The 23065-nt window shown below is 39.5% G+C and overlaps 2 protein-coding genes across 3 annotated transcripts in view; one reads left to right on the top strand and one right to left on the bottom strand.

Moving 5' to 3' along the window:
• Window positions 1-8538, top strand: part of Pax6 (paired box 6) — a 29954-nt gene extending 21416 nt beyond the window's left edge. For both annotated transcript variants that reach the window (XM_013019582.1, XM_013019581.1), the window contains 6 exons: window positions 1976-2134; window positions 2610-2692; window positions 2888-3038; window positions 3139-3254; window positions 6646-6796; window positions 7447-8538. In XM_013019582.1, the coding sequence (XP_012875036.1) occupies window positions 1976-2134; window positions 2610-2692; window positions 2888-3038; window positions 3139-3254; window positions 6646-6796; window positions 7447-7532 (746 nt within the window). In that variant the 3' untranslated portion in view covers window positions 7533-8538. The remainder of the gene's footprint in view (window positions 1-1975; window positions 2135-2609; window positions 2693-2887; window positions 3039-3138; window positions 3255-6645; window positions 6797-7446) is intronic.
• A 4949-nt stretch (window positions 8539-13487) lies between these two features.
• Window positions 13488-23065, bottom strand: part of Elp4 (elongator acetyltransferase complex subunit 4) — a 167787-nt gene continuing 158209 nt past the window's right edge. Inside the window, exon 10 of the mRNA XM_013019520.1 lies at window positions 13488-13884. Within this exon, the coding sequence (XP_012874974.1) occupies window positions 13753-13884 (132 nt within the window). The 3' untranslated portion in view covers window positions 13488-13752. The remainder of the gene's footprint in view (window positions 13885-23065) is intronic.

Raw genomic sequence — 23065 nt, 5'->3', positions numbered from 1 at the left:
ACTCCCTCATCCTCTCGCTTTCTCTTTCTCTCCTTTGACCCTCTTCTCTTTCCTCTTTGCATTCTTTTCTGTCTTTTCTTCTTCTACCTTCTCAGCTTCCATGTCTCTGGAGATCCCTTTCCCCTTTTCCTCTGGCTCCTCCCGGACCCAGTCCCATCCTCCCCCCTTCCCTCATTGCCCCTTCTCCATCCTTCCTCTTTCTACCCTCCCCACATACCAGCCTGGGTCCTCCTCCACCTTCTTACCTCCCTCCACCCCCTGCTCTGCCCCTCCCCCTGCCTCCCCCCCCATCCGCTCTCCATCCCCCAGCCAAACGCCCTAAATAGCACTGAGTCGCCCGCTCTTTGGACAGTGATTAATGATAGCAGAGCAGAGGGGTTAACACACTTCGCTGAAAAGTCTGTTGACTGGGCTTCTTGTTACACAATGTGGCCCGCTGCACGCCTCAAGAGAATCCTTTTGTTGTCCGTGCTCATTGTGGCCTCAAAATTCTGCCCACGAAAGTTTGCCAACGCTCCTGCCCCAGGAGTTTAATAGTTTCCCTTACTCGCAGGGCATTGTGTGGCGCTGAAAAGCAGCCCCTCGCTATTCAAGTGTTGGTGGTCATCTCAATAGTTCTCCAAGGGCCCATATGGTGGCCAGTGCCGATGAATCCGCCTGTTTAAATGGGGGAGAAAGTTTGGGTTTTAAAACATTTGAAAGTTCCTGAAAAGATCCCACTAGATCCTGTCACAATTCCCTGAACTCTTTGAAGGCGCTGCCCATTGTCTTCTGGTTATAAATGATATTCCTGGGCATGCCGATTCCCACCATGGCTTCCTAGCAGGGGCCCTTCCCCACCCCCACCCCAACTGGCCAAGTTTCTCGATTGGGGGGGGGCGGTCCCTGTTGCTGTTCCTTGGAGGCTTTGGGACTCAGAACCTAAGACCCACTCTGCCAGGGCCTGACTCTTTCCCTTCCTGCCCCACAGGCTGGAGCCTGGCAGGCAAGGTGTGAGGCAGATAGCTAGCCAAAGTGCACATCACGCCCTCCAAGCAGCAAAGGAAACAATAAAACTTTCTCCTGTTTAATGATAGAAATTACATTAAAAGTGGTGGAATGCCCTAATTAAAAATGTACCATTTAAATGATATGCCAAGGATTCAGCTGCAGCATAGCATATTTAGCTAGTTAGTGAACTATCTACTATTTCTTTTTTTAAAATTACACGTTAAAATTTTAAAAGAAATCTTACTTTTCTCTGGTGCAACACATTACAAAGAATGGACAGTCCTTTTATCTAAATATAAAATTCCATTTTCAGCAATTATAGCCTGTTCTTGGTGATGATATAATTACAGCTGTGCTCGTAATAGGTGTCAAGGCAAAGCGCACTCATACAATAGTTGAATAAAACTGCAGAACAATGCGAGCACTTCTAAATTCACAACCTTTAAAATGAAATTGACTGTGCAGAATTCAAATAAAAACTAGATAAATATTTTTTTTAAAGATTACAAGCTTGGTTTGGTTTCTTAATAGCATTTTCTACAAACCTATCAACATCTAATTGATTCGATAGGAATTACTGATTATAGATCAGCTGAAATCCTGAACATCCTCTTCTATTTTCCCAACACAGCTATAGGTAAATACATTCTGTAGGGGAAGGGATTGGGATGAGGCATTTGGGGATTCAGGCTTACTTAGGAAAGATCATTTTGATTGGAAACTTCAGTTTTTGCTTTGTCAGAGAAATGTCACGTAGTGAGTATGTGATTATCTTGATAAAAACAGGGAGAAAGGGGAGAATGATCTGGTAACCACTGTGGTGGCCAATGCTTTTCACTAAAGAAAGCTGACCATTACCTTGGGAATATTTCTGTGACACTTACTTAGACGATCTGGCTCTTGGAGTTTATAACTACATCAGGTCCCTTTTGGCGGCTCCAAGTGATTCCACATTTCTCTTACTGTCCTGTTCTTTTTGTTCCAGATGGCTGCCAGCAACAGGAAGGAGGGGGAGAGAATACCAACTCCATCAGTTCCAATGGAGAGGATTCAGATGAGGCTCAAATGCGCCTTCAGCTGAAGCGGAAGCTGCAGAGAAATAGAACCTCCTTCACCCAAGAGCAGATTGAGGCTCTGGAGAAAGGTGATGGGAGTTTTCGAAGTAGAGGCAGTAGATCAAAGCAAATGCCACATCTTCCATACAAAGAGCTAAATTTAGCCAGGGACATTGCAGAGAGGACTGAAAAGGTTTCTTTCTTTCTTTTTTCTTTCTGTCTTTTTTTTCCTCCCTCCCTCTGGCCACCTTTTCAGGGTGTGTACGTGTGTGTTTTCTTTCTTCTTTTCATATGTGAGTGATTCAAAGACTAAACATCTGAAATATAAAGGGAAAACGATGATTTGGCTATTTCAAGCCACAGACAGAGATCATGTCATTGAATGTCATTCCACACAAAATTTTAAGTTGATTCTGGTGGGAAGGTTCTTTGAAGTGCAGTCGATGCAATGAAGGGGAATTAGTTGGAGGTAATGAAAGAAGTGGAGAGACAGGATCAAGAAAGCTTGGTTCATGCCTTTTGTGTAGTTTGGCCACAGTCTATCAAATCAATTTATTCTTTCAGAGTTTGAGAGAACCCATTATCCAGATGTGTTTGCCCGGGAAAGACTAGCAGCCAAAATAGATCTACCTGAAGCAAGAATACAGGTACTCAGGGATCATGTGTTCTTTATGCTTTGTGATGCATACCATTGGATATTTCTACACACAAATGTGCTGCCTTTATACACCTAGTCTCAGGTTTGGCCTGATAATACTCTACTACCCATAAGCCAGGAGGGTGGCAGTGGAGGTAACAGACTTAGAGAAAACAGAGGGCTAACCTATTCCATAAATTTCTAGGTATGGTTTTCTAATCGGAGGGCCAAATGGAGAAGAGAAGAAAAGCTCCGGAACCAGAGAAGACAGGCTAGCAACACCCCTAGTCACATTCCTATCAGCAGTAGTTTCAGCACCAGTGTCTACCAACCGATCCCACAGCCCACCACCCCTGGTAACTTGAAATACTAGCACTACCAAGATATGTGCTTAAACCTCTTTGCTGTGGACTCTGACTCTCACCAGGATGATCTGCCATTTCTCTCTCCCTGTAGTTTCCTCCTTCACATCTGGCTCTATGTTGGGCCGAACAGACACCGCCCTCACCAACACATACAGTGCTCTGCCACCCATGCCCAGCTTCACCATGGCTAACAACCTGCCTATGCAAGTAAGTGAGGCTAGCGCCAGCTGCACAGAATGGGAGGAATGGGTAATGGGTCAGAAGTGAGGAACTGGTAATGGGTCAGGGCCTGTAGACCTCATCGGCTGTGTTTGCCCTCTTGGGAGCCTTTCTCACGACAGTGATTAGCTTGATCAGTCAAGTCTGAGACAGTCAATCCAATCTCTTTTAGTTGATTGATTGATTGATTCATGCCCCTAAAAAACAAACACTGGACCTGTTCAGTCAAGTTAATCTGCCTTTTATCATCATGTTAGCTTGATAATGTTGCTGGTAGTGAGGCGTGTTTTGTGTACCAATGAAACTTGTGGAAATAACGCTAGTGAATTATGAGACACTAAGAGGATACTATTTAGACAATTTGCTGTTCATGTTAGTAAATACAGAATGCACGTATGCATATTGGGCATTATTTAGGGTACTTTGGATAAACTGGTATAGAAGAAAAAAGAATGAGAAAGGGGGCTTACATTTACACAGTGAGTTAGGTTTAGCATGGTAGGAAAAAAAACCCGTTTTCTTTCTACATCTTAAAATAAAAATCTAATAGAAAATATTTGCTTGAAATTTAATGTGTCTGGGCTGTAACTGATGTAATAAGTTGTGACAATCCTAGTTGACTGGAAACTTGATGCTATTCACCTGGTGTTATAACCTGCCCTTGTTTTTAGTTCTGTCCCAAATATTTATCAATCTTTACCTCACTAGCATCTGTATTTGGTTAGTGCTTTGTAATGTAAGTTGTACAGGGCATGTTTCCTGGTGGGATGATTTCCTGGTGGGAAATTAAAGATCTGTCTTCAGGTGGGCATTTTCCATACAGCAGCTCAATGGTCTGAGGCTAGTCTGTTGAGCCCCTCTGGAAATGGTTCTGGGGTTACATAGATTATTCTGTACTGAACATAGCTGGTCTTTGAAATCAAATATCAGCAAAATAAATGTTTCACAGTCTTCAGACTATAAGAACAGATAGCTAATCAACTGTTGAGGACTTATTAACATGTTTATTTTGATTGCATCTGGATATTGACCACAGTGTAATTGGTGATTAGGGGATTAACAGCTCCTGCTTTAATGTTGTTATCATTGCTGCAGAATTTTTCAGAAGTCAGGTTTCCCCAGAGGAAGTGACTATAGGAATTAGAAACAAATGTAAGCTGCAATTCTGACTTATGCATTGTGATTCATATCCTTTGCCTTTTCTTGGCTCTCTTGTCCTGTTTGACTCTTGGAACTTGACATGAGCAATCATCATCTGATTTCAATAAGGGCACCGAGAATCATGTTGAGTTTTATATGTTGTAGTGACACCTAGGTTTCTGTTAAGATGACAAAAATGTGTATTTGGGAAAAGTTTGAAATGAACACATGGCTATGATATTAGTGGTTTGTTTTTTTTTGCCTGACATTCACATTGGCATGTTGAGTCAATTTATTTCAAATTCTGACTTAGAAATGATGCAACTTGCCAGATGCCAGTAGCTTATGCCAGTGGCTGCTCAAGAGGTTGAAGGTCTGAGGATCATGGTTGGGGTTAAAGCAAAAGTTCATGAAACTCTTATCCCCAGTTAATCAACAAAGGCCGGAAATGGAGCTGTGGCTCAAGTGGTAGAGTGCAAAAAAGCTCAGGGACAGTGTCCAGTTCATGAGTTCAAGCAGTACGACTGGTACCACCACCACCACCATCACCACCACCACTCCACCACACCACCACACCACCACCACCAAACAAAATTATGTAACTTATATAGTTCAAAAAGTACATGCTTTCATAAAGCATAATGAAAATAAAACAGATCAGTAAATTTTACTGTTCAGAGAAAACTATTCTTTGTATTTTGGAATGGGGGTAAGCATTCTGTCCATTTACTTGGGTGGATCATTATTCTCTTGTTACAGAGTCTATGCTTCTGTTAATTTTCTTCCGTTAAATAGAGGGGCTTTGTCCTGGCCATGCATCTTTTCTTTTCTTGTTTTTCTTTTTTTTTTTTTTTGCACTGTGTTTGAACTCAGAGCCTCAATCTTGTTAGGTGCTCTACCACTTAAGCCTTGCGGCAAATCCTCGTGTGTGTGTGTGTGTGTGTGTGTGTGTGTGTCTGTCTGTCTGTCTGTCTGTCTGTCTGTCGCTTAAACTTAAGGCTTGGGTGCAGTTGCTAAACTTTTATGCTCAAGGCTAACTTGAACAACCACTCCATTTCAGGCATCTTGGTGATTAATTGGAGTTAAGAGTTTCATGGACTTTCCTGCATGGGCTGGCTTGGAAATGTGATCCTGAGATCTCTGCTTCCTGAGTAGCTAGGATTACAGGTGTGAGCTACTAGGTGTCTGGCTCCCAGCTTTATTTTTTACTTTATATATTTTTGACCAGGTTAGTTTGGCCCATGATTCTCCAACATATGCCTTCTCTGTATTGGGACTACAGGTATATCATGTCTGGCTTGTTGATTGAGATGGTGGGCTTGAAAATTCCTTCCTATTCCCAGACTGGCCTTGAACTATGATCTTCCCAAACCCTACCTCTGAACTAGCTGAGATTATAGGCACGGACCATCTACAGGTTTTTTTTTTTTTGCCAGTTCCAAGGCTTGAATTGGAGGGCCTGAATGTTGTCTCTGAGCTTCTTTTGCTCAAGGCTAGCACTCTACCACTTGAGCCACAGCACCACTTCCGGCTTTTTCTGTTTATGTGGTACTGAGGAATTGAACCCAGGGCCTCATGCATGCAAGGCAAGCACTCTACCACTGAGCCACTTTCCCAGCCCCCATCTACATACTTCTTATCTAGTTACCGGAAGGTTTTTTGCCTCCTCAGTGCTACCACTCTCCGTGCTTAATTTTGTGGACAAAACTCAATCAGGGCTTTTGGATCTGTTAGGAAATCATAATGATTTCTCAGGATGAGGATGAGTTAGATTTAACCCGAGGTTATTACAGAGATGGCACTTCAAGGAATCTTTAATCCTACAAGTTCACTACAGTTTACCTAGGCTCCTCCTACTACGCTCTGTCCCTAAGCTTGAGATCTCAGATTTGAGGGTCACGGAAGTTCTAAATAGGTCCAGATTTGAGAGAGAACGGGTGTGTGTTTTACCTTGTGCTGTAAGTTCTCTCATGATGCCACCAGAGGTGAAAAAGGAAAATGGATGAAGTCTTGTTAGTATTTATCAAATGGCTGAATTTGAATTCACAGTATTGTAGATGTTCAGTGTGGAGGCACCCGGACCCTGGCTGTGGCCTTTGGTCTATCACCTGGAATTCCAGTGCCTGGCATGAAAAGCATGCTTTGTGAGCAGGCATTGTTGGCAGAAGTCCTAGGGAAGAGTGAGCCCGGAGAAGCGGTGGTATGCTCAGTAACCACAGGTTTGCTTTTTTCCTCACAGCCCCCTGTCCCCAGCCAGACCTCCTCATATTCTTGCATGCTGCCCACCAGTCCTTCAGTGAATGGGCGGAGTTACGATACCTACACACCCCCGCACATGCAGACACACATGACGAGTCAGCCCATGGGCACCTCGGGCACCACTTCCACAGGTGAGCTCCGCTCTTGGGGACGAGGGGTCCTGTAGAGCATCTTTCACCAACTGATCTCTCAAATGGTACCCATAGTTTACTTACAAACCTGGCTAGGCATAGAAATAAGAATGTATTTAACCCCTTGCTTCCTTTGTCTCTGAGGGAAAAAACCGACTAAAACGAGAGTACCTTGGTGTAATATAGACAGTAGTTGTCTTCTGAACGTGGTCATACAAGTTGCATATGGAGAGAAGGCTTTAATACTTAAGTTTTCTGAGAATACAGATTATTAGTCAAAGCATACCCATAGAGCTCACTGAGCTCAGGGTGGGCTTTGGGAAGTTGTGGGCTTCTCCTAAGCACACTCTGTCTCCGACTGTTACTGAATATCCCATGTTTGTCTTCCTTGGTAAAGTTCCATACATATATATTGATAGATGCTGTGTTCTTTTCTTTGTGGTGGGGGAACTTGGGAGTCAAATAGTAATATATAACATGTTCTGAAGGTGCCGCTTTTGTTTGTAAGAGTTGGAATATTGTTTTTAAAGTATGGTAAACATGTTAAGGAGTATTAGTTTTTTTTTTTTAAAGAAAGTCTGTAAGTTCATACACCATGTCTATCTCTGGAAGAGAAGATCTACATGTCTATTTCTTCCATCCATTTCCAGGACTCATTTCCCCTGGGGTGTCAGTTCCAGTTCAAGTTCCTGGAAGTGAACCTGATATGTCCCAATATTGGCCAAGATTACAGTAAAAAAAAACAAGACAGGAAATTGTTAATTTAGACAGTGACTATGTGGACACGACATTTGGGTGATCAGAAAAGAAAGAAAAATGGCTGTTTAGAAGCACTTCATTCTACAGTTGTCCTCATTGGAAGCCTGGGGATGGACTTGAAACAAGGACCTTTACATACAGAAGGCACAGTGTCAGTTGGAACAAATCTTCATTTTGGTATCCAAACTTTTATTCCTTTTGATGTATTATTTGTAAATGGGCATTTGTATGTTATAATGAAAAAAAAAAGAACAACGTAGACTGGATGGATATTTGATCTGTGTTGGTCATGAAGTTGTTTAAAGAAAAAAAAAGGAAATCATGATCAACAAGATTTGCCATGAATTTAAGAGTTTTATCAAGATATATTGAATACTTCTACCCATCTGCTCATAGTTTATGGACTGATGTTCCAAGTTTGTATCATTCCTTTGCATATAATTAAACCTGGGACAACATGCACTAGATTTATGTAAGAAATATCTGTTGGTTTTTCCAAAGGTTGTTAACAAATGAAGTTTATGTGCAAAAAAAAGGGTAAGATATAAATTCAAGGAAGAAAAAAGTTGATAGCTAAAAGGTAGAGTGTGTCTTCGATATAATCCGATTTGTTTTATGTCAAAATGTAAGTATTTGTCTTCCCTAGAAATCCCAGAATGATTTCTATAATAAAGTTAATTTCATTTATATTTGACAAGAATACTCTATAGATGTTTTATACACATTTTCATTCAATCATACGTTTCTTTTTGGCCAGCAAAAGTTAATTGTTCTTAGATATAGTTGTATTATTGTTCACAAGTCCAATCATTTTGTGCATCTAGAATCACTCCTAATCAATTAAAAGTGCTTGCAAGAGTTTTAAACTTAAGTGTTTTGAAGTTGTTCACAACTACATATCAAAATTAACCATTGTTGATTGTAAAAACCATGCCAAAGCCTTTGTATTTTCTTTATTATACTATTTTCTTTTTAACCTTATAGTGTGGTGTTACAAATTTTGTTTCTATGTTAAATTAACATTCCAAGCCAACAAGTACTTTCATACATACTCTATTTTACATCCTAATGACCCTTAAAGAAGTAATTCTTATAGATATCCTAAATTGGAAATTTGTTGGAAAAAAATTCCACGTTAAGCCGTGTGCAGATGTTCTGTGCCCATTTATACCCACAGCTTGTACACAAAATGGTAAGGTTTCCTAGTTTAGCCATTTAATTCAAAGCTCCAAGTGCCGACATAATTTAAAAATGCAACAAGCTATTAACTAGGAATTGTGTTTTGAATTAGGGCCGGCATTTTCAATCTGGGCAGATTTCCATTGTCAGCCTCTTTCAACAATGATTTCACTGAAGTATATTCACAAGTAGATTTCTTAAACAAGACTCTCTGAAAGCTGTTGCCTTTCTCAGATAGGCCCTCTCCCCTTTCTGTCTCTCTCCCTTTTGCACGAGGCATCATTTCCCATTGAACCACTACAGCTGTTCCCATTTGAATCTTGCTTTCTGTGCTGTTGTGGATGGTTGGAGGGTGGAGGGGGGGGGATGTTGCATGTCAAGGAATAATGAGCACAGACACATCAACAGACAACAACAAAGAGGACTGTGACTGGCCGGTGGGAGTTAAAGGCCTTCAGTCATTGGCAGCTTAAGCCAAACATTCCCAAATCTATGAAGCAGGGCCCATTGTTGGTCAGTTGTTATTTGCAATGAAGCACAGATCTGATCATGTTTAAAGTGGTGGCACGCAGGGCAGGGGTGCTTGAGCCCAAGCAAAGGATGGAAAAAATAAGCCTTTGTTGGGTTAAAAAAAAAGGCTTGTCTGAGACTGTTATTTCTGTCTATCCGATGCAACATATAAAACAATATAGGTAAGTTTTCTTGTGCAAACTTCTGTAAAAATGCTGGGAGTTCTAGCATTCTGTATTAAAATGCTTGCACAAACAAACCTCTAGTGGGAAATCTCACTGCTAAGGGATTGTACCCTGCTTTTATTTATTTTTTTTAAATCTCTGAAGGTAAGTGATCAGAAATATAGACATTAACTGGAGGGTTTAAACATAACCTTCTAGTCCATCCTTCTAATGTTTTCTAGCCAAGGAATTACTGGGAACAGATAATTGGGAGTCATCTCTCTCAGCTGCTATATACTAATAATTTTATTCCTCTTAGAGTTGCTTTGCATTTAGAGACAACTTCCTAAGTTGACTGTAGTTCTTGTTGTGTGTGTGTGTGTGTGTGTGTGTGTGTGTGTGTGTGCATGCGTGCGCGCGCGTGTGTGTGTGTGTGGTTATATTCCACTCAGCCTGCATCACACACTGGCACGTACACACTGTTGGTATAGTCGTCCATGCAGACATTTCTACCTCCTGACATTTTGCAGTCTGCATTCCCTGAGGGACATGTGTTGAGGGAGCTGTCAGAGAAAAGCTGTGTGAGCTTGTGTGCTATAGCAGCAGCTGGCTGCCTGCTTCCTCTCTGCAAGAAGGGACATTTTCCAACTGGCTATGATTTGGACCAGGGTCAGGCAGCCATGGCTCTGCTGGGTGGAGATGATTGTAGAGAACTGGGTGTGGCATGGTGGGTAGAAGTGCTGGGAACTGGAGAAGGGGACTGCCACAGGAACTCGGTGTCTGTGTGCGTGCACCTGAGCACGTACGCATGTCCTCTGAGGGTCAAGGCTGCCAGGACACAGTGACACAGCCTGGTATAGTCTGAAGAAACTGCTGCTCAGCTCTGGAAGCCCTCTGGTCCAGCAGGACAGGAACCACTGATCTGCCTTCTGTCTGCACCCTAGGGAGAGGAGCTGCCCTTCGGATGGAAGCCCAGGCCCTCCGGGGACAGTATCACAAGCACAAGTGGTAGCAATGCTGGGAGTTGGCCTTTTCCTCATTGGTGTAAACATTTACTTCTGTATATTTCTGTCTCAAAAGAACTCTTCAGGGATATTGTGATGCTACTTTCTAGGATGAAAATCTACAAATATTCTTTTAAATTTGACTGGTTTTAGAAGAAATCAGGCCAACAGAATCATAGTTTAATCACTCTAGGTAGAAAGTGCTTTTAACTGCCATAAATTTCCAAGGGTATTTCCCATTAAAGTTGTGCATCCTAACTCTGAAATGATAAATAACGGTGGCTAATATGGCCACCTCTTCCTGTGTTTTTAAGTCATAACTAAGCTTCCTAAGATTATTTCTGTGGCATTGAGATTCAATATTGTTCTGTGTTTGTTACCTTGGCATGATGTTTATACTCTGCTGTTCATTTCTTTCTGCTTTGCACCTTAATGTTGACAATATTTAATTTTTTTTGCCTTGGTCATGGATGATTAAAAGTGCTCCCTTTTAAAGTTCAAAGTATACGAAGTTAGGATTAATATTGCTTAATTTTGATGCGGTTGTGACTACCTTTAGAGAACAGTAACATGATGTCTCAGAAATGACATTAATAATGGGCTTAAACAAATGAATAGGGTGTCTTCTACTTCCCTTTTGTATGGGTTTATATGTGTCTCCTTCATTAGAGATAGACAGGGAATTGGTTGAAAAGTGTCCCTTTTGAAGTGTTTTAATTTGGTCTAGGCTTAGAATTACAAGGTCCTGGAGGTGGAGATAAAAAAAAAATACATGGAAAAGAGGAAGAGAAAAGTGGGTATAATCTAGTGGCTATTAGCAAGAAATTCAGTAAGTCTTAGAACAGTACCTGAGCAGACTGCAGTAGTCAAAATATTGACCTCATATTGAAGAAAGGCAGATCTACCATAAGAAATGAATACTACACAGGGCTCATATACTGGAAACACTGATCTATATGAGGACATTTCAGCTATTGTATTTGGCAGTTTTCAGTATTTCAATTTTTGAGTCAAATTGATAATTAAAAAAACCCCTGTTATCAGAGTACACATAATCAATCAGATAAATATGTATGTATATAGTAGCATTTTTTAGAAACCAATATTTTTATGTGTAATTTATTAGGGTACTAGAGAACAAATAATGATTCCAGAAGGAAGGAAAATATGTATTTCCAGAAGGTTTTTTAGCAGAAGAAAACAAGAATATACATCCCTCTGCAGTAGCTTATTTTTCCAGTGAATCAGAAAAACAAAGCACAGGACCCAGTATTTTAGAAAGCCTAGATATTTTTATTATTCAAGTGCACTTTTACTGTGTTTGAAAAGCCTCCTAGGTACTCTCATTATTCAAATGCACTTCTACTGAGTTTGAAAGTTTCATTTATATTTAAAACAAGGGTTAAAAGATGTTCACTCAATTTTTATTATACTTATCTATTTGCAAAGCATATATTAACTAGTAATTGGCTGTTAATTTTATAGACAGGACAGCCAGGGAAGTAAATCAATGACCTATTAAGTATTTTGACAAGTAATTTACATATCTGATGACCTCACATTTCCTTTTCAGAGTCAAATGCTATGCAATTGTTCTGTTGTATGTTTGTGTAAAATGAATCACAACAAGGTAAGGAAAAGGTTAGAGTTATTAAAATAATAACCTGATTAAACATTCATATGGAATTTATTTGTACTATTCATAATGCTTTCAAAGGACATAATAAAACTGTGGAGTAACTGCATATTATTATCTATGGACTAAATCGATTTTTTGAAGTTGCTTTAAATCTTAAAAGCCCCTTTGCTTAGTATAAAAGCCTTTTAATTTTAACTGACAGATCAATTCTGAAACTTTATTTTGAAAAGAAAATGAGAAGAATTTGTGTCTTTAGAATTAAGAGAGAAAAAAAAGTAAAGCAGACATTCTAAAAAATAGAAGAATAAACGTGATTTCTTAGTACTAATGAAACAAGCGGTGACAAAACAGTTGTCTTTTTGATTCTGATCACAAAAAATAAACTGGTAGTGACAGGATATGATGGAGAGATTTGACATCCTAGCAAATCACTGTCATTGATTCAATTATTCTAATCTGAATAAAAGCTGTATACAGTGTGTGTTTATGCTACATTGGTTTTTTTTTAAGTGACTGACATTCATCATATTGGTTAGACAGTTTTAAAAACCTAGTCTTTGTTTTCCACTTTGTTGTCAAGAGCAAATAAAGTATCACTCATGGTATATTAAAAGCAAGCTGCTTTAAATGGCTAGTTTTAACTGCTTCAAAATTTTGGAAATTTAGTTTCTCCCAGTGGGTATTAAACATCTTTTAAAAAAGAGACTCTGTAAATATATAAATTCCTTTTAAATTCTCACTTTTTACCTATTTGTTAACAGCTTTGAGAATCTGGATCTATGATTTAAAAACCTAATGTTTTAGCTGAAAACTGGTTCAATATTATATTTATGTATATTTATATGTTTACACATTTACATACTCAGCCAATGTTCACAATTAATGAAGAGTTTATAAACATAGTAGGTTTGGGTCAGTTTCATTTTTCTATGCTGTATTAGACCTATATTCTTGAAATCTCTCACCCTGCTCTTTAATGAATGTCTTCCTCAGGTAGTTGTCAATCTGAATTTCAGTCCTGAGTTATGCTTGCTGATATGATTTCGTAGTGCTGACTTTAATCGTTTAGGATTACCAAACAAAAGACTATCCAACTTCATTTTCTACACTTTCTATCACTCAAATTCTTTACATTTATTAACTTTTATGGCAGACTAGTTACTTCTAACAGGGTCCAAATCCCCAAATATTATTCTGTCTTTTACACTTTAGTAATAGGATAAACATGCAAATTTATTTCATATATTTATAAATACAATCTAGGAAAATCTTTGATGGCAAGCTTGATGGCAAGAGACTTTTTCAGAAATGAAGAGAAATTTTTCACGCACAACATAAATTTCATGATTTATATGCTACTTCCCTGTGATGCTACTTACACAGATAGTCCACACACACTAAAAAAAAAAGATCACTTGAAAGCATTTGATTTTTTTGTGTTTATTTAAAAATAAATTACTTATTTGCTCTCCACATAGCAAAAGCAAAATTTCAAAGTTATAAAAAAAAGAATTTCGGCCCTATACTTTTATATAAAAAGTTGGCTAAAAAACCCCACAAAGAATGGCAGTCCTATTTTGTAATCCTGTGTTTTTCAGGGATTGGAAGGGTCAGATCATTAAGAACAATATTTATACAAGCTGTTAGCAATCATAATTAGAGTGTCATATAATTCTGCATGCAACCACTAAGGAGGAATCTCTAGAAGTCCAGGTGCTTCTTGCCTCCGGCCATCGTGCCACAACCTGGGCCCAGCAGCTTGGCGGAATCTGCCAGATCCTGTTTGCTTGAGCGGCTCACTGTATCTGACAAGTCTGGAGGCAAATGCAGTCGCTATGGCAGAGGATTCCAAGAGAAGGAAAAGAAGAGAAAAACGTTAAATTTGCTTTCACCAGCATTCTTCCGGATACAATATTATGCTCTGTGGATCAGCATTTTGTCTTGCATGTAAAAATCCTGCTAAAACAATCCTTCAGACTGAAGTCTATTCTTACTAGATTTTTTTTTACAAATTACAAACCACTGATGAAACTGGACCAAGCATCTTAGCGGGATATTTTCAAGGTCTGTACCTAAATGTATTACGACTTTCTACTTACTTAGGTAGAAATAAAACCATGTAAATGCACAAATTGAAAAATATATGGATTAGAGTAAGGGTTTTTTTTTTTGTTCCCTTCTTTTTTGTTCTTTTTGGTTGGTCCTGAAGCTTGAACTCAGGACTAGGGCACTATCCTTGAGCTTTTGTGCTCAAGACTAGCTCTTTAACATTTGAGCCACACATCCATTTTCTGTTTTTTGGTGGTTGACTGAAGAGTCTCAGGGAGGTTCCTGTCTGAGCTAGCTTCAAACCATGATTCTTAGATCTCAGCCTCCTGAGTAGCTAGGATTACAGGCATGAGCTACCAGCACCTGACCTTGTCCTGTTTTTGACAGGAATCCAAAATGCTTTTTAAATCCGATGTAGCTTTTCAGGAACTATGAATTCCACACAAATGCCTATATCCCTTTGTAATTTGACTTGATGGCTACCAGTCTACAACTTTGAACTACAGCACCACTTCCAACTTTCTGGTGGTTAATTAGAGATACGAGTCGCACAGACTTTCCTGCTTAGGCTGGCTTTGAACTGTGATCTTCAGATCTCAGCCTCCTGAGTAGCTAGGATTTCAGGCGAGAACCACCAGCAGCTGGCAGGATTATAGTTCTGATTGGAACTGACAACTTTCTTAGAAATGTTGACATATTGAAAAAATGCTGGCAAACATAGGGATTTTTTTTTATATGCTTAGGTACATCAACTATGTCTTGTTCCAGGTGTTGGTTAAACTTGATTGCATTTTTGTGTTGGAGCATGTCTTCAAAAGCATAGTTTGCCTTTGAATATCCCCCTCAGCCCAAATGTTTTAATGAAGATACAGACTGATTTAAACAGATATATTAACTGACCATAATTATAGTAGTTACTATATATGGGCAGTTTTTTCATATTTAAAAATAGGTTTTTGTTTTGGAAAGAATATATAATCCATCAGTACTCCTAGTCCACAATCTGTTTCATAAAAATCCACAATTAAGGAAACAAGCATTTGGCTCTCTTTGTCAATGGATTCCACATCTCTGGATTCAAACAACCATGGCCTGGATATATTTGAAAAGACATGGGTAGAACATGTACAGACTTTCTTCCTTGTTATTTCTCTCGACCCATTATAATACCTACTTACACAGCATTGTGTTACGTATTACAGGCAATCTTGAGATAATTTCAAGTATACAGGAAGGTTTGTGCAGGTTCTAGGCAAACCTGCTGCCATTATTTACAAGGCATCTGTAGATTTTGTTATCCGAAGGGGTTGTGGAAGCCATCCCTTGGGGTTATCAAGGAACTGTTGGTTGTGTGAAGCACACAGTGTGTGAGGGGATGAGTAAGGAAGGATGAGACCCTCCAATGATGACTAACCAGAGCTTTCTAGAGGGCATGGGACCTGCAGACAATCTAGATGAAACCCTTCATTTGGAAAACTCCCTTCAATATGACTCACCAGAAAAAAAAGATGAAAAAAACCCCATGTTTTTGTGTGTGTCAAAATATTATGGTCCACAAGCATATGTTCCAACTGCATTCTTTTCTGATGAAAAAGCTTGTTTACTCTCACGTAAACATAAGCTGTGTGCAAATGTTCAAAGGATTTCAAGGCATTTTAAGTAACTTGTGAAAAGATAGTTCTTCATTTTATTTGCTTATATTACCTTTTTAATGCAAATATATTTAAGAGAGAAGGCAACATTACATAGGGAACATACATACATGGTTAACAAACATATCAGAAACACCAAAAAGGTGACGTTATTATTCATATAGTAATATTCACAGGGAACTATTCATTTTATCCCCAGTACCCAGCCTTGTTACTTGTCAAGTAATTAAATGCCTATTTTTTGAATGATTAATAAAAATAACACCTCAAGTGAAACCTATTTATTTCTGTTTTAAATATGTCTCTAATTTCTTTAAATATTTTAAACATTTCTTTAAATATTTATTTCTTTAAATTATTCTCTTATTTCTCCTTAGTTCTAGAAAAGATTCCCTGAACAAAAACCAGCATGAAAAGGATCAGAGATATAAGAGATTTTTGTATCTTTCTTGAACCTAGGGACTGGGTGCTATCCCTGAGTGCTTTTATTCAAGTCTACTTTGAGCCACAGTGCCACTTCTGGATTTTGAGCAGTTAATTGTAGATAAGGGTCTCACAGGGACTTTTTTTTTGCTTGGGCTAGTTTTGAACCATGATCCTTAGATCACCACATCCTGAGAAGCCAGGATTACAGGCATGAGCCACTGGTGCCTGGCTTAAAAGAAACCCTGACTTGGTACTTGCAAGGTTTATAGGTTATATGGAACTTAGTTACCATGAATCAACGTGTGTGTGTGTGTGTGTGTGTGTGTGTGTGTGTGTACACTTTTGGTTGGGACCTCACAAACATCAGATAGTAAAATTAGACTTTTTAGGAAATCAACATATATTTAGAATCTGCAAGGTATTCTAAAAGAATAAACAGAGCACCTTCTACATACTTTATTTCCTTATAATCCGGTAATGTGACTAAGACAAACACACAAGTCACCCTTTAGCAAACACTCCAAGTTATGCATACCAGAAAGGCAGAGACAAAGCAGAAATGGTGGGGGAAGGGGAGCAGGAAAAAGCTTCACAGAGATGGGATCTGAGCTGGGTCTTAAGTGGTAAACTGGATTCTGACATGTTGAATGAGGATTTGCTTAACAGTAGGACCAGTATACCTGTAAGTCTGCACGATGTGTTTGGTTGAAGGGTCATCTTGCTCTAATACTCCAAATGGGAGAAGTAGTGTAGTTTACGCAGGACTAGCTAAATACAATTTAAATTTCAGGAGCTCACTTATTTGCTTCTTGACTGGTTAAGAATTTCTCTTCTTTACTTCTTTTCTAGGCAAATGAATGCAAGCCAGTTGGCTGCAAGCCCTTCATTGCAAAACTAGCTAAATGTGACATGTGATGTGTTCAGAAATCTTTTAGGTTGAATGGCTTTGAGGGAAAAAAAAATCACCCATCATTTGTGTGCGACTTCTGAGCATAAAAATTTGGAGTAACTGCTTCTAGCCAAATGCTGTATGACAAAGCAAGCTGGATATTTATGTCCTTAAGAAAAAGCTCAGGGATGGCTCTTGGAGATTTGTAAATCTATGTGTAGGTTTGCCCGCTTCTTTGGATTGTTGCTTGAAATATGCTCACCATGCAATGGAAATTCTCTAGCAGTGGGCTTTGGTTTCTTTCTTTCAGAGTTCCCCTCTGTGCACCTTGTCAGTGCGATGTGAAGCAGGGAGGAAGGAGGAGGGATCGGGTTCTTGGCTTGCCAGGTGCGTCAGGGAGTTTTCCTTTGAGGCTTCCAAAACCTTTACATGCTTGACAAGGAAGTGTTCAGATGCTGCTATACCCTAGATCTGTCTTCTGGAAAAAAAAATCTTGCAAAGCTGTATAGCTTGGTGACCTCCTTTGACTAAAGGCCGAGGGGAATACATTTTTATACTGAGTTTTTTACTAAGGGTGTAAATAAAAATCAACTATAATGAAAATGACGATATGACTGTGAACCTTATAAGCCAAATCAAAGTGTTCATCTTTTCTCCTTTAGCCCTTGGGGTCCTGAGGCAAGCAAGGTTCACCAGCACAAACATATTTTGTCTTCTAAGCTGAGTATTATTTTTTTTTCCAACTGGTTTACTTTTTTCAGATTCTGGGAGGAAACATAGAAACATTAGCTAGTTGTCCCTGTTTTTCCCATTACCTTGTCTACAATGGAGATTTCTATATAGCCATAGAAATGGGGTGAAGTTGTATATGTGGGGGGCTGCTACCAAAAGACACCCTCAGGCTCTTAGGAAGTCTGAAGCCGTAGGCTAGGAGCTGCAGAGGGGATTTGCTGTGCAGCTTCAGCAGGTAGCAAGGAGAGCTGGACTCTCAAGTTCTTTCTAGTGCCTGTCTCTGCCTCTGCCCCAGGCTTAGCCACTGTACACTTTGCTCCTTCTGAGTCAGCAACAAAACGGATACTAAAGACACATAGAATGGGGTTTCCTGGCTCAATGGTTCCCTTTTGAATTCTTTCTCTACCAGCCTGCCAGACCTGTGCTCAGCATACAGTTTCTAGGCAGAAGGACCAAGATAATGAATCTACATTTCACCTGGATTTGAGACAAATTGCAGGTAAATACTCATTAAAATAAGTTTAATCAGCTTATATATATTTTTTATATTTTGCCAAGACCAAACTGTCAGGTACTGTTTATTTGCTGAAGACAATTGATAGGTTAAAATTTTAACCCTTTCTTGGGGCTGGTACTAGTTGACTGTTTTGCTCATGGCTGGTGTTCTACTACTTCAGCCACAACTCCATGACTTGTTTTTTGCTGGCTAATCGGAGTTTAAGAGTTTCATGGACATTGTCTGCCAGGGCTGGCTTCAAATTGGGAGCCTTTAGATATCAGTCTCCTGAGTAGCTAGAATTGTAGTTGTCAGTCACAGATGCCCAGCTTTCTTTTCTTTCTTTTTTCTTTTTGCCAGTCCTGGGTATTGAACTCAGGGCCTGGGCACTGTCCCTGAGCTTCTTTTGCTTTAGCCTAGCACTCTACCACTTGAACCACAGTGCTACTTCTGGCTTTTCCTGTTTATGTAGTACTAAGGAACTGAACCCAAGGCTTCATGCATGCTAGGTAAGCACTCTACTGGTAAGTCACATTCCCAGGTTCTCTGTTCCATTTTGCCCTGCCTCCTCCAGCTTTGTTTTAATCTTTTAACATATTTTGCCATTCCCTTTGCTTACAAACACAGAAAGTCACTCAGATTTCAAAGTAGTGGTAATACATGTTTTCACTTTTCTTTAAAATATACCCTGTGTTTCTCAAACCATGACAAACAGATCCTTTTAGTTGTCACTAAAAACAATTGTGGGATATTGGTGTCTCACACCTGTAACCCTCGCTACCCATGATCTGAGGATCAAATTTAGAAGCTTGTTTGTCTGTTTTAGCAAATAAATCCAAGAGACTCTTATCTCCAATTAACCAGGAAAAAGCCAGAAGTGCTCAAAGTGGTATAATGCCAGCCTTGAGTGGAGTACCAGAAAAAAAAAATCTGAATTTTAAATGGTTCCTTGGATTGGTGGTTCACAAATGTTTGTTTGACTTTAGTACTGGTTTCATCCCCACTAGCTTTTCCAGAACTACTATGTTCACCATAGCATTTTAATTTTTTCTAACAAAGTTATCATGGATGGATAGATAGACTGGCATGCCTTTCCTCTATCTTTCCTAATGCTGTCTGGAATCACTTTATTAATTACTTTGTTCAAATCCTTTGCCTGTATTTCTTGGGTTAAGATTTCCACTATCTCCTCGCAGATTTGGTGTTGAGTATGTCTTTTTTTTTTTTTTTAAAGTAAAACCAACATACAACAGACCAAAGCAAATAACCACCAATATTCTCGACATCAACTGAGCTTCGATCATGGCCTACTACTCTTTGATTGTGGAATACATTTTGTCATGCATAAGAGCCATGTCATGGAAAGTTTGTCAGGTAGTTTTTTTTTGGTTGGTCGTGAGGCTTGAACTCTGGGCTTGGGCGCTGTCCCTGCGCTCTTCAGCTCAAGGCGAGTGCTCTACCACTTGAGCCACAGTGCCACTTCTGGTTTTTGAGTGGCTTATTGAAGAGTCTCACGGACTTTCCTGCCTGGGCTGGCTTTGAACCACGATCCTCAGATCTCAGCCTCCTGAGTAGCTAGGATTACAGGCATGAGCCACTGGTGCCCAGCTAGTCAGGCAGTTTTTGATCAGAACATCCCCAGTAATTACTTCCAATTTTCTAAATGAAACTTCATCATCTGAAGATCAGCAAAACTTACCTCAAATACTTGACCCTTTAAGATGCAATTCGTGTTTCTTAAGTCTTTGTGACTAATGTTATTCCATTATCTCTTACACTGAGCATGGCCAGTGCTTTTACATCATGCCAACCTTTCTTAGAAAATGGATCTACCACTTTGTCTTGGCTCCCCCACTTTTTTTTTTGGGTCCGGTCATGGGGCCTGAACTCTGGGCCTGGGCTCTGTCCCTCAGCTCTTCAGCTCAAGGCTAGCGCTCTACCACTTGAGCTACAGCACCACTTCCGGCTTTTTTCTTTTTGCTTATGTGGTGCTGAGGAATTGAACCCAGGGCCTCATGCATGCAAGGCAAGCGCTCTACCACTGAGGCACCTTCCCAGCCCTCTTGGCTCCCTTTTTGCTGCCTTTTGTAAGGCATTTGTTTTTGCTGTCTGCCATAGTGCTTCTCAGCCAATAAGGGAAAACCATGCTCAATTTAAATGCACATCTTACAGGTCCCACACTGGTCTTCTAACAGCAGTGACCATTGATACCTTGTTAAGTGCTATGGCAGAAGTCATGGTACAAAAGCACGAGACATGGAGGAAGAGTGCACTATAATATTTGATTGTGTCCTCAGCTCTCAATCTGACTTCCACTGCTCAATCCAGCTGTCTAAGCCTCAATGTTCTCATAAGAGAACAGTCTTCCCTTCACAAGACTGTTCTCAGGATCAAGTGAGCTATAAGTATATTGTGAATTATCAAATATTATACTAATTTATTATATTTATTCTTGTCTCTCTTGGCTCACAAAGTATATAGAATACAATGTTATAAAAGGAAAGAATTTTATCAGGACAATGAAGTAAATCTTACAAATATAAGGAATCACATATGATTATACACGATAGCAACAGAATACTGGCTTTAGCTGCCAGGTCGCAGACAGTATGCCAGCATCTGAGTATATAGTATACACAATCCTCTTCTGAGGCTCTGTAAAGAAATGGAAAGGGAAGCATGCTCACACTTGTGAGTTTCCTCATACTTGATGAGGCGATATAAATGGGCCCAGTATAAATGTTCATTGCTGTATTAAGAAGGCAATTTGGGTGGGATTCATCTTTTTTTTTTTTTTTGTCGGTTGTGGGGCTTGAACTCTGGGCCTGTACGCTGTCCTTGAGTTCTTCAGCTCAAGGTGAGTGCTCTACCACTTGAGCCATGGCACCACTGCCAGTTTTTTGGTGATTAATTAGAGATTAGAGTCTCATGGACATTCCTGCCTCGGTTGGCTTTGAACCATGATCCTTAGTTCTCAGCCTCCTGAGTAGCTAGGATTGCAGGTATGAGCTATTGGTGCCTAGATTCATCTTATTTTTATAATCTATCTTCTGCATGTCTTCATTGCTGACAAAATAACTAATAAAGAAAGCATCAGAAGATAAAGCTTCTCTGTTTACATTTTAAGGTTATTTTTGACCTTTACATAATGGGAGTTAACAAATAAACAAAACTGTCCTATTCCATTCCAGAGTCTTTATGGTGTCTGATGTGCTCACCTGTAGGGTGATTTGTTGTTTTCTGCAGCCATATTCTGTGACTCAGTGCTCTGAATGGTACGGAATGGATAAGCAGCTCATGCCTGTAATCCCGCTACTCAGAAGACTGACATCTGAGGATCTCTGTACATCATGGTTTAAAGGACGGACATAGCAAAACATTGATCATCAGGAGCATACAGAAGCAAAGAGCAATGACTGACTGTTTGGGGCTTCATTCTTGGTTTCTCACCAAGATGAGAGCTAAAGCAATGTGTGTGTTTAGAGCTTCTCTTGCTCTATGAATAGAGAGATAGTTCATTTTCCTCAGTGGAGAATGGTTTCCTGCTGGGGCCCAGATGAGCTAGGCCTGATATATTCATCATGGAATCATTGCTATTATTTTTCACAAGATTTCAAAGTGTTGTTTGAGTGTATAAAGAAATGTACGCATGACCTTGCTCATGTAACTGTAACCCCTCTGTACAGTATTTTCACAATAAAAAAACATAAAAAAGAGTCTCTTATGTTATTATATAATTACATTTTTCCTACAATGATAGGATTACACTATGATTACATTATTACAATGTAACATGTGGTTGCAATTATTCTACTTTTGGTTACAATTTTATGAGGTGGAAGATGCTTCTAATTTTTCATGAAATCTGTCCTGTCCTAATATTCAGAGAGGCCAGCAGAAAGAACACCACCACAACATTTTTTGTTTTTGTTTGGAATTGGCAAATTCAGATTTGGTACTAGCTCACTATATATATATATATATATATATATATATTTATTTATTTATTTTTTCTTTCTCCCAGTCCAGTCCTGGGGCTTGAATTCAGGGCCTGGGCACTGTCCCTGAGCTTCTTTTGCTCAAGGCTACTACTCTACTTCAAGCCACAGTGCCACTTCTGGCTTTTTCTGTTTGTGTGGTACTGAGGAACCCAGGGTTTCATTCATGGTAGGCAAGCACTCTACCACTAAGCCACATTCCCAGCCCCGGCTCAGTATTTTTGAAAGTCTCTGCTAAGTATGGTCAGGTTTTAGGTTTACTTTTCTGTTTGTTTAAGATCCAAATTATTCTCAAGGTTTAAGATTAAAATTGTTGTACTGAATACCATAACAATACTATATCTTCTGAATGAAAAAAAACCCTTTCATTTGTTTCTCCCTGATTGATCTGAAAATTAGACAAAATTTCAGAGTTGGAACACTTCATGTTGGCTGTCCATAGAAAAACGCTCAGGTGTGCAATTATTTTGACCGTCAATTATAACTGACAGGATTGTCTTGTCTCCAACTCTGCTTTCACCTCTCTGAAAGCAGATTGTGAAGAACTTACTTGTCTAAACAAAAGTATGATTTGTGAAAAGGTATGTGTCTGTGCAGAGACTGTTAGTTTACTCTCACTATTCTTTCTTCAGAGAGTTTAAAAAAAAAACCCATAATCTATGAATATAGGCTGCATTTCCCAGCTTCTTTTTTTTTTTGGGTCCGGTCATGGGGCCTGAACTCTGGGCCTGGGCGCTGTCCCTCAGCTCTTCAGCTCAAGGCTAGCACTCTA

Source organism: Dipodomys ordii, unplaced genomic scaffold, assembly GCF_000151885.1.
Source record: "Dipodomys ordii isolate 6190 unplaced genomic scaffold, Dord_2.0 Scaffold46, whole genome shotgun sequence".
Taxonomy (NCBI): Eukaryota; Metazoa; Chordata; class Mammalia; order Rodentia; family Heteromyidae; genus Dipodomys; species Dipodomys ordii.
Note: the sequence above shows the minus strand (reverse complement) of the source record. Positions and strands in the feature narration are given on the sequence as shown.